An 11,658-nucleotide genomic window follows, 5' to 3' on the forward strand; every position below is an offset into this window, starting at 1 on the left:
TATATATTGTATATAAAGACTAATCTTTTCCGTTGGATTACAAGACTTTTTGATATTTTCAGATGTCCCTTATACCTTTTCTGAGCGAACTCATTGATGAATATAGCCGACCAAGAAGAGAACCCTTATATGACCAGAATTTTGGTATCGGCTTGTTAACTGATGAAATTCTTCGACCAATGAACGCACTGATGTCAATGCCTCTTAGGTGTGGATATTTACGTCCATGGAGGAATCTCGCTGCTTCTGACTCTGGAATATCTTCTATTCAAATCAATGAAAATGAATTTGTAATTAATTTGGATGTACAACAATTTAAACCGGAGGAACTAAAGGTTAAAGTTTCTGATGGATATGTTATTATTGATGGAAAGCATGAGGAACGTTCTGATGAACATGGTTTTGTTTCCCGACAATTTACAAGGAGATATAAAATTCCTGAGAATGTTGATGAATCTGCATTATGTTCAAATTTGTCATCTGATGGTGTTCTTACTTTGAAAACTCCAAAGAAGGTAACATGTTTATTTATACACATGATTATTGAACAAAAATCTTATGTTACAACGTAATAATAGCTCTCCTACACTTAATATAAGATATAAAATTGTTCCAAGAACATATTATTATAAAATTAAGTTTTTAAACCTTTTGGCTTAATTTTAGGATGTAGCGCAGGCTCAAGGAAGAGATATTCCCATCACCCAAACTAATGAACCAGCAGCTAAGCCAAAAGGGACTGACAAAATCCAGCAGTCAGGTTGAACTTCTTAGGTTCTTCATTTGAATATTTTAAGATGATTTAGTTCTTTCTTTTTTATTACTATTTTGTTATAAATTATACAACATTTTTTTTATCTTTCAATTACATATTTTATTTTTTTTTTTTGTATGATATCTGAAATTATACATCAATAATTCCTATTTGCATATTTGTATTGTCTTATTACAATAAAGAAACAATATACCTCTTATCACAAAAAAACCTACTATGACAATTAAAAGTGTTTTACAAATAAAGACAAGAGTGTGTTTTCACCAATAGATGCCAGGACAGACTGCTCTAGCCCCAAGGGACATAAAGCTATCCCTTGCCCTCTGACAAAGAACCATGCGCCATCTACCGTTTTATTTTACAAACAAAATAATAAAACCTATTTTCTACAACAAAAAGGACCCTCTTTGAACTTTTTTTTAGAACTTGTCTTGTAATAATCTTACTTTGTTATTTACATTATAAAATAAACCTAATTTGGTATGAAATTACAATAAAACAATGTTAAATATGAGAAAAGTACATATAGATCTAAGTGGCACAAAATGCAATCAAATTTATAATTGTTCAAAAGCACTTATAAAACAAAGTATAATAAAAATAAACTAATTGCATATGAATAATGTAGCTTACTATAGATCAATATAAGGAGAAATTGGATGGGAGTTCTGGTGAGTGGAGAGAAGTACACAAATAAGCAAAACTTATTTTTTATTAATTTACGACTTTTCGGCCTTGATTTTAGATCTTCATTATTCCTATCTTCAAAATTAGCAATCCGCACTTAAAAACCTTTCTTGAGAAATACACATGCGGAGTAATGCCCAATGAAAGCAGTTTAAAAAAAATATATATGAAAATTATATACAAGGAGACTTTACCGGAAATTCGGAAAGCAATTTCGAATGGTCCGATTTGGATTTTTGTGGACGAGACTACGGATATCGAAGGGCGTTATATCGCAAACATAATCGTTGGCACACTAAGTATTGAGGCACCTTCAAAATCCTATTTACTGAATTGTGAAATCCTCGAAAAATGTAATCATGAAACGATTGCAAGATTTGACAACCAATTTTTGACTGTTCTTTGGCCTATGGGCATCAGTCATGGTAAAGTTTTGTTGTTTTTGTCAGACGCGGCAGGTTACACGAATAAAGCTGGTAATGCCCTTAAGGTTCTTTATCTTAAGATAGTTCATTTGACCTGCCTGGCACACGCATTTCATCGCGTTGCTGAAACAGTGCGTGCTCAATTTCCAAATGTAGATCAGCCTGTGTCCACAGTAAAAAAAATCTTTTTGAAGGCTCCCAGTCGTATTGCTATTTTTAAAGAAACACACCCTGACTTAGCTTTACCACCGGAACCCGTGATAACACGATGGAGCACCTGGCTTGATGCTGCAGTGGGAACTACTGATATAAAAAAAAAGAAGAAATTCTCATCTTTTATAACTTCTTCACATATGACTAGTTTTTGTGGCAGATATCCTCAGAAAATATGTTAAATGCATAACTCACTTTATCAATATAAATTTCTATACACAAATAGTTCTGTCTCCAATTTTTCATAATAAAATAAATTTACTTTATTTATTTTTTCAGTTATAACAAGTTCTAATGGAGCGTATGTCCTCTTAAAATATTTTTAAAGCCTAACTCGCATAATAGAAAATACTTATCTGAATTGAACTCTTATATAAACTGAAGTTTGGAGCCCCTAATCTCTTATAACAATCCAATACACTTATAGAAAGGATGAATCACTTTATTATAGTTAAATTCAAATGATAATATATTTTAAATAACAATATTTCATTGCTATTTTACTATTTCACATATTAATATAGGGTGTTTTTTTAGGCCCGATAGAACTTGAAATTGTAAAAAATAACACAAAAAATTAAATTGTAATCAAAATTTTTTTTTTATTCGAAAGATCAATACGTGACATTAACATTTGAAAATGATTTCGGGCATATGGGCACCGCGGCTGTTCTTGACGAAGCGCATTCTGGAGGTCCAATTTTGGGCCACTGCTGGCCGTATGTCACGAATAACACGAACAATGCTGGCCTCCAAGGCGTCAATTGTTGCTGGTTTATCAGCATAAACCAGTGACTTCACGTAGCCCCACAGGAAATAATCGAGAGGTGTCAAATCGCACGACCTTGGAGGCCAATTGACAGGTCCATTTCTCGAAATCAACTTATCGCCAAATTTTGATTTCAATAAGTCGATGGTTGCGTTCGCCGTATGGCACGTAGCGCCATCCTGTTGAAACCACATCTCCTCCGGATCAATGTCATCCATATTTTCAAACAAAAAATCATTGATCATGGTGCGGTAACGATCTCCATTGACCGTAACGCGAGCTCCGGCCTCACTTTTGAAGAAATAAGGTCCGATGATGCCATCAGCGTGAAAACCGCACCAAACGGTGCATTTTTCTGGATGTAATGGAGTCTGTAGGGTCTCTTGTGGATTGGTCTCACTCCATATGCGGCAATTTTGCTTATTAACAAACCCGTTAAGCCAAAAATGCGCCTCATCGCTGAACACAATTTTGCGATAAAACAACGGGTCAGTTGCCAACTGCCGAATGCGCTTCGTCAAGAACAGCCGCGGTGCCCATATGCCCGAAATCATTTTCAAATGTTAATGTCACGTATTGATCTTTCGAATAAAAAAAAAATTTTGATTACAATTTAATTTTTTGTGTTATTTTTTACAATTTCAAGTTCTATCGGGCTTAAAAAACACCCTATAGAAAGGTAGAATTATTTCAGCATAAATAAATGATAATATATTTTAAATAACAATACCTTATTGTTATTTTACTATTTCACACATTTATAGAAAGGTGAAATTATTTTATCGTAAACAAATAATAATATATTTGAAATAACAATATCTTATAGTTATTTTATTATTTCACATTTATCTCTAGAGTTTATTAAGCTAGCAAGGATATAAAAAAAATATACAATTGTTTATGCATAGTAAATAATGATTAATTAAGAACTGCAGTAAATAAATATGATTGAAAAATTATACATGTTTTAATTCCGATTTGTAAAACAAACAATAAAATGAAAATTTAGAATTTAAAGGTTGTTAGAATAATAGTTTAACTAACTGCCTACAGAGAGTAGCACAAACCAATATAGGCATGATATCTTAGTTCCTAGCATCTCCGCAAGAGGCCAGCACTACTCAAACAACCACTTCCCAAGTCCTGGTTTATCACATTTATTTCTCAGCACACTAAGCTATTCTAAATTAATATTAAACCATAGGACACAAAAGTGCCAATGAATGTAGAATGATTCTTTAGACCAAATACACTCAGCTACATATTCTATGTTACAGCACATTTTTTCTATCTGTACTGTAGAAAACATGTTTCCTCTCTGCCTCTTATTTCTCTTCATTCCTTACCCTTCAGCCACAGACAATATTTCCTCAGATGTAACCTATACCATCAGTTTTCAATGACCTTTCTACATCGACAGTCACCAATTCAAATCCTTATCCACTCCCGGGAAACAAGATCTCTCCATTCTGACCTCTGCATCCCTTTCCATTGAACTAAAGCATTCTCTACATTACTTTTTATGGCTGGTTGCACCAATCCCCGATAAAACTAAGATTTGTCTAGGAGTTCAGTGAAATTCGGTAAATTAGCGAATTGTTTCTGGTCAACAGGTTTGTTAAACTGCTTATTAAGGTTACCTGAAACAGAGATTGTCGGATTTAAGTAATCCGAATTTTTCGGCTCTTCTTTGAATTTATATAAAGTCGGGGTCGGGGGTCTCATTTTTGGATTCTCCCCCTTGCCGTGGACACCGGGAGACCCCGAAGACGCCGCGACTGCAATGCCATCCCAGCCGAAGCTCCATGCAAGCTAGGACCTGGCCTGCCCCTACCATCACGCCAGAGTCCAGGACATGCTGGCCAGCCTCTGAGGAATAGACATGTCTTTCCGACACCAGGCGAAGATTTCATGGTTTTCACTATTTCGCCAACAGCTAAACCTGGACGAGGAGAGCGAAGAAGACGTGACCGCGGCGGCGAAGACGTCATTCACCAGATAAGCCATTATTTCTGTTACCCATGAGACCACCCAATGCTCTGTCTTATATCATCTTATATTATTGAAATAATAATTTTAATTAACATCACTAACACGATCTGCCCTGCCAGGGAATTAACATTTTGAAATATATGCATGTTATTAATAGACAGAAAAGTCTCACATTTTCATCACCACCCCGTCGTTCCACACTACTTTTAATACAATCGGGGTACCTGAAGTACAAGCACGAGCAGGTCCCGATGTAAATAGAGATCATTGTCGGTAGATCGGCCTAGTGTTCTCGAAAATTCAAATCAAATATAGATTTAACTTTATAATTATTACATTTATCATAGTATAGTTACCATAAAAATATAGCAAGTTTAATCAGGGAATCATAATGTATTGGAACAAATAATTAAATCCTGTTTTTATTAAGGAACTAATTCTTTGAAGTCTTCATCACCTGTCATGATTTTAAACCTCGATCAAATCCATTTTATTGAATGTAGAAAGAAACGCTATAGTACAATATACTATCGCCAGATAACAGAACCAACTAGAACTATGGGAGGCTCCTTACCTACTTAAATCTAGATTCGCTCTAAATCTCAGTTTAACCGGATATCATTGGCGGTAAAATTTACCATCAAGTTTAAAGGTTAACTTTTGTTGTGTAACGGATAATTATAAAGATTACCCGAGATTTCACTAATCGTAGTTTAATCCGTGATTGTGTAACCGGCTCTTGAATTCACTGCCATCTGGAATTCTCTTCCTTCTAATATCCGATGTACCTATCTTCATTTAAATTCCACCTAATTCCAAATAAACTACAATGTTTGTAATTCATCCCTCTATTATTAGTCCGCTGGTGTTCCTCAAGGTAGTATCCTCGGTCCCATCCTATTCACCGCCTTTACAGCTGACATCCCAACTAATCCTAACACTATCCTCACCACGTATGCTGGTGACACATGTGTGCTCGCTGTTAATAATAATCCTTTGATTGCATCCCAATCTCTCCAATCTCATATGCACAGCCCTCGAAGAATGATGTAGTAATTGCAGGATTAAAATAAATCCCATCAAATCAACTTTACCCTTTGTCGTAAACCTACCGAATACCCTACAGTCTCCTTTAATTATGTTGATCATACCTCTGTTGAATAGATCCGCTACCTTGGACTGCATCTGGACAAACGACTAACCTGGAATCCTCACACCAGACTGAAAAGACAGAAAACTGCACGTCGATTTCGACTATTAAAGCACTTACTGGACACACGGTCTAAACTTAACTTCAAATTCATTACAAAAGACTGATCTACATGACTTTAATAAGGCCAATCTGGGCATACGGAGTTGAGCTTTGGGGATCCACTAAACCTTCGAATTCCTCTCGTATCCAATCCTTGCAATTCAAAATCCTTCGTAAAATCCTCAATGCTCCTTACTTTGTCACAAATAAAATCATACATAAATATCTTAATGTTCCATTTGTAACCGATCAAGCCCGAACCAGATATCATCCCTTCCATTACAAACTCCCTACCGCCTGAAAAGAAGATGGCCACGAGACCTGCTAATGTAAAACGTTATTAGAGTGCTACCAACGGGTAATTTCTCTACACGCCTGTAACAATCTATTTTAACTGAGATCAAATTTACTAAATGTATTATAATGTACAGTTGTAAATAGCATTAAATAAGTGAATGAATAAATAAAAAAATTCCAACCTTTCCAATGATTGAGTTTGTCTGTTTTCGATGCAAGAAAACCGGCGAACTCTTGTCATTCAAAAATCGAACTGGGATCAGAAATGAAAAATAATTAGTTGCTCCAAGATGTGAAGATTTTAGCATATCTCAACTTTGTGAAATATAAGAGTAAACATATGTGAATATATGCGTATATCTATATGTGATAGTGTTTAAATATTTATTGGATTAATCATGAATTAATTGATTCTTTTCCCATATTTTATTTGTTACACTTTTTTATTCTATTTATGTTTTTTTCATATATTATATACTGTAGATATTTTATAAACTAAATAATTTTTATTTTGTAGTTTATCATTAGATGTGCTTTATTTTAATTCTATATCTGTTATTTTGAAGGACCTCGTCCCAGAAAAAAAAATCTATTTCTGAATATATATCAAGTAGGTCGTTGAACCTCAAGATCTTGTTGGATCTCACTATGTTACGTTATTATCACAAAAGATTCATAAATTGATGTTGAAATAGGAATATAAGTTATGTTTTCGAAGAAACTGTCAAAGATAACAGAGAAGCTGATATAATCGCCTGTGATCACTAGATCTCGAGCTTGTATGAAAACATTTGGGGTCATTTATTAAATCATTTTCAATAAACGGTTTAAAACAGTATTGAGTAGTGAGTTGCTATTTTGCACCTGCCGACTTTCGGTTGTTATGGTCACTCAAGAAGTGGACCAGCCTAAAACGGATTCTTTTATATTGATGTCGGGCCGAAGTTCGCAGATAGGCTATCACTTTATGGTGTCAGGTTATGTCATGTAACGCACCATCCATCCAATACTGTGGAACCTTGATATAACGAAAAAATGCCTTTTTATATAACGAATAATGAATGTAAAAAGATCTGAATATAACGAGTTGAAATCCGCTCATAAAAAAAAATTTACCTGTGTGGACAAGAATTTAGCAATGGTAAACTATACATAGCGAAAATTACCTACGTAGTTACTTTATTAAATTATTTTAATTACTATACTAAATTGCTTTATTAAATTACTATTTAACATTACCTATGCATTTACTTGTCCTTCTCATTTCTGATTGAAAATTTCTGGAAACGATTCTTTGCGAAACATTGTTCGACCACTAAGCAGCTTCGACCTTGCTCAGCACTAGGATCAGTGACTGCCTGCAATGACGGAAACCCACACTTCTCTCCTCTCCCTCTGATGGCAGCATTAAATACTACTCTAGATGCAACACTGTACAGCTTTATTTTAATATATACACGTGCAGTGTTTTATTTTTATCGACTTTTCTTAGGCATAAATTAAAAAAAAAATTGCTGATAGAGGAAACTTCATCAAGCTTTTTGAATGGGACTTGGAGATGACGTGAAGGAGTAGCTCGGAGTTTTGCTAGTGTTCAACAACTCACTATCAGTGAGTAGATCTTCACACTCAGGCAAGAGGGATAGAGACAAAATGAGATAAGAAAGTACAAGAGAGAAACACGTCTTCAAAACCTGGATAGAACATTACAACAACCAACTACAATATCTTCTATTGTTTCATGTAACCCCATTTCAATTAATAGCCAAAATCAGTTTGAATACTAGCAACTAATCCAACTTGTAAACCCGTTTGGCTTAATCCACATAAAATCAATTGTTTTAAAACTTTCGAGAATGGAGATTTATTTTCACCTTACCTAATTTAATTCAAATACAGTCCACACTAATCATACCAGCTTAACAGCAAATTATAATTAATTCGGGTAATACCCCCAACAATGAAACCCTGGAAGTACTTGAATTATACATTTCCACTTTGGGATTCTGATCTTTAGAATTATTATGATTTTCAATAATAGAATATAATTAAATAATTTTCATATTCAGTGAGTAGTTTTTACTAATGAAAGAATAAAACAAAATCTAAGATAACTTTATTAAGAGGGATGAGAAGGTATTAAATTAAATTGTACTCTGAATTTTTTAAGAACCACTTATTGAAACTTGAAATTAATTTTATTTACTACAAATAGAATTACACTGTCTGAAGAAGAAAATACAAGCATAAATGTTCTCCAATTTTCATAAGCTTATTGCTTATAAGCTTTTTTCTAATCAACTTCTCAATGACCATTAAGCTGTATTATTCACTGATAAATTCCTATATGAATTTTTTTTTGTCTCAAATCTTCCACTGGAGGAACCTCCAGCTCCAGAGTGGGAATGTCAAGACTAAATTCCCAGGGCGTCTGCGAAATAAATAGTGACTGACCCAGTTAGGATTCAAAATATAAAAATTATTTTATTAACACAAACTCACTTGATTCAATTTTACTCTCAGCATTTATTTCAAAAACTCTCCAACGTTTCGGCCCTCAGGCCATTCTCAAGGAGACAACCTTAAATATTGATGTCATATATTCTTTAAAATGTAACTTGCAGGCTAATTGCCCATGTCATATAAAAGTTTTATAATCTAAAATTGAAATTTTTTCATATAAAATATTGTCTATATTTAATCTTACTAACATCAGTTTAATTAACCTGTAAGAAACATTTTGAAGAATATATGAGATCAATATTTAAGGTTGTCTCCTTGAGAATAACCTGCGGGCCGAAAGGTTGGAGAGTTATTGAAATAAATGATGAGAGTTAAATTGAATCAAGTGTGTTTGTGTTAACAATAAAATAAACCGTTCTCAAACAATCAATATAATAAATCGTTAACATAATAAAATTATACTTAATTACAAACAAATCTTGCTAATCACGCCTAATAGATAATGTTAGTAGCTTTACTTTATATATATGTCTTGTAACTAGGGAGCTACATCAGGACTTACGTTACTTAATACCATAACTTAACACAAGACTACTTCTTTGCTCACTTGGTAGAATCCTGAAAAAAAAAATATAATTAAATTTAAATTCCATATTTACTTTTTAAAACGCTAGAGAATTGCGGCGAAATCCATCAATATTCTGCAAATATGGAATGATTTTAATGCTGAACAGAAAAAAATTATAAAATTAATTGAAAGACTTTGTAATTCAAAATATATATTTATTTATATTTCTTTTTACAATTCATTCAGATATCAAACCCCCAACCGATAAACCCCGAGATAATTCAGAGAATAACTTATCTCACAGCGTTCTGATACAGTTTAGAATCACTTCCTATCTTGGTCTCAGCGAGAGAGGAGCGCAATGAAGGAGCTAATCGTTTTGTCAATATTATTTGTAAGTTTAATTTTCAACGCCTGTTTTTTTTAATATTATTATATATATATAATTGAAGTATTTTAATATATGTTTGCTACAATATTCAAGTCTATTTATATATTTGGCTTGAAAACTAATGATAGAAACGTGTACCTTTGATATTTTCTATTCGTTCTATAGGAGGATATTTATTCATCGTCTATTATTAACAAAATATTTTAAAATTAAATTTATGAATACAATATGATGTATAATAAGTTTACATATATTCCGATTTCCATGTTATCAGATAACTCGCTTATGGAAGATTCTTGGATTTATTAAGTTCTGAGTCTTTGTAAGAATCGTGAGGGTAATCTATATGCTCTTTAATGTAATATTAAATGTATTGTAAATTTAATACGCTAACCCTTAACTAAATTAATATATGTAATATTTTGATATTTTAAAAATCTTTTTCGTGTCTCAGGTGTTTAGCATGTTTAAACAACACTGGAGATTGTTTTGGAAATTGGTCTTAATGTTCTCTTGTTATACTCGTGTTTTTTGTAGAAGTAGTTTTATAGGGTTTGTTAATGTAGTATTTTCGTCATGGTATATTATATGTTAAATTGCTTTGGTTATGTAAAGGCGATGAGTCTTTTGCTTTTGTTAATGAACCGGTTGTCTGGGTTTCAATGCGATATAAAATTCGTCTAGATCTAATTTTTGAACGTTTTTATGATATTATTTGTAATTTAATTTATGTATGTAAGTGATTTAAAGTTTATATTACTATTATTTTCGAGTATTGGCATTGTACAATGTTCTGCTATTTTAATTCTTGATTTATTGTTGACAAGATATTTTAGCCTATTTTGGTTGCAGGGCAATGGGTATATAATTTTTGGTTAATTGTAGGGGTGTGATAATGAGCATGATTATTAACCTACACTCCATTAATGCTATTTATCAGGCAACTTTTTGTTATTTATTCGTAGTTTTCGATTAGATCTTTTCGTGTTTTAGATGAATTCTTGTCCTTATTTCTTGTTTTATATTAGAATTTGCAATTGATTTATTAGAACAGAAGCTACTTCTTAAGATTTTAAAAATTTGTTGAGTCATTCCATTGAGGTATATATTATCCGTTTATACATTTCTTTATTTATTAGTTTTCATTATTAACACAATACACAATTAGGGCTTTTGGATTTTTTTTTTGTTTTACACCATTTGAAAAATAATTTTGATTTTTACAAGTTATTTTTATATTTAGGAAACAAAATAGTAACATTATTTTCTATTTGAATCATATTCTGAAATGGATAGAATTTATATTTTCTAAAATTTATTTGTGGATCTTCAGTTTTAAGAATGTCAAACGGGCCATCAATACATTTTTCAAAGCTTAAGGGTTTTATATTGGACTGCGTTTTTTTCCAAAACGTGAGTAAAATGTATTCCTTAAAATTCACCTTCAAACTATCACCCATACCGAAAATTTTAATATTTATTTGTATTTTAACAGCTGTAAATAACATCCTTTTCCATCCAAGTCTGTTATTTGATTTAAGCTGATTAATTTACTTTTTAAATTTAAGGAGTTTTATTTATTTTAATTTTATTTTTTTACGTTGGAAAGAGCTGCAATATTGGCTTAAGCTTGAATTCAAGAATTTCGATAGAGGATATGTCGGGTCGACCATTGAATTTTGGGTACCTGATTACAGTTTTTAGTCAGTTTAAGCCTAGTCTGAACGAGTTAGTAGTTCATGAACGATTTGGTATTTTTCTAACTTATTAACATAGTCTGTGACTATTATTTATAAATAATTTACTTTATTTTGTCTTATATTTAC

The 11,658-nt window shown here is 32.4% G+C and overlaps 3 protein-coding genes across 3 annotated transcripts in view; all 3 read left to right on the forward strand.

The window, feature by feature from the left end:
• Nucleotides 1-924, forward strand: part of LOC106689740 (protein lethal(2)essential for life) — a 2,107-nt gene extending 1,183 nt beyond the window's left edge. The window contains exons 2-3 of the mRNA XM_014434900.3: nt 63-515; nt 667-924. Coding sequence (XP_014290386.1) covers nt 63-515; nt 667-765 — 552 coding nt within the window. The 3' untranslated portion in view covers nt 766-924. The remainder of the gene's footprint in view (nt 1-62; nt 516-666) is intronic.
• A 510-nt stretch (nt 925-1,434) lies between these two features.
• LOC136795488 (uncharacterized) lies at nt 1,435-2,282 on the forward strand. Its single transcript, XM_067046201.1, has 2 exons — nt 1,435-1,446; nt 1,521-2,282. The coding sequence occupies exons 1-2, from the start codon at nt 1,435-1,437 to the stop codon at nt 2,280-2,282; spliced, it is 774 nt and encodes a 257-aa protein (XP_066902302.1).
• Nucleotides 2,283-9,764: 7,482 nt separating this feature from the next.
• The window catches only part of LOC106689741 (uncharacterized), an 11,391-nt gene continuing 9,497 nt past the window's right edge, over nt 9,765-11,658 (forward strand). Inside the window, exon 1 of the mRNA XM_014434901.1 lies at nt 9,765-9,835. Within this exon, the coding sequence (XP_014290387.1) occupies nt 9,803-9,835 (33 nt within the window). The 5' untranslated portion in view covers nt 9,765-9,802. The remainder of the gene's footprint in view (nt 9,836-11,658) is intronic.

This window comes from Halyomorpha halys, unplaced genomic scaffold (assembly GCF_000696795.3).
Source record: "Halyomorpha halys isolate HHAL.00 unplaced genomic scaffold, Hhal_1.1 Scaffold1445.1, whole genome shotgun sequence".
In the NCBI taxonomy this organism is placed as follows: domain Eukaryota; kingdom Metazoa; phylum Arthropoda; class Insecta; order Hemiptera; family Pentatomidae; genus Halyomorpha; species Halyomorpha halys.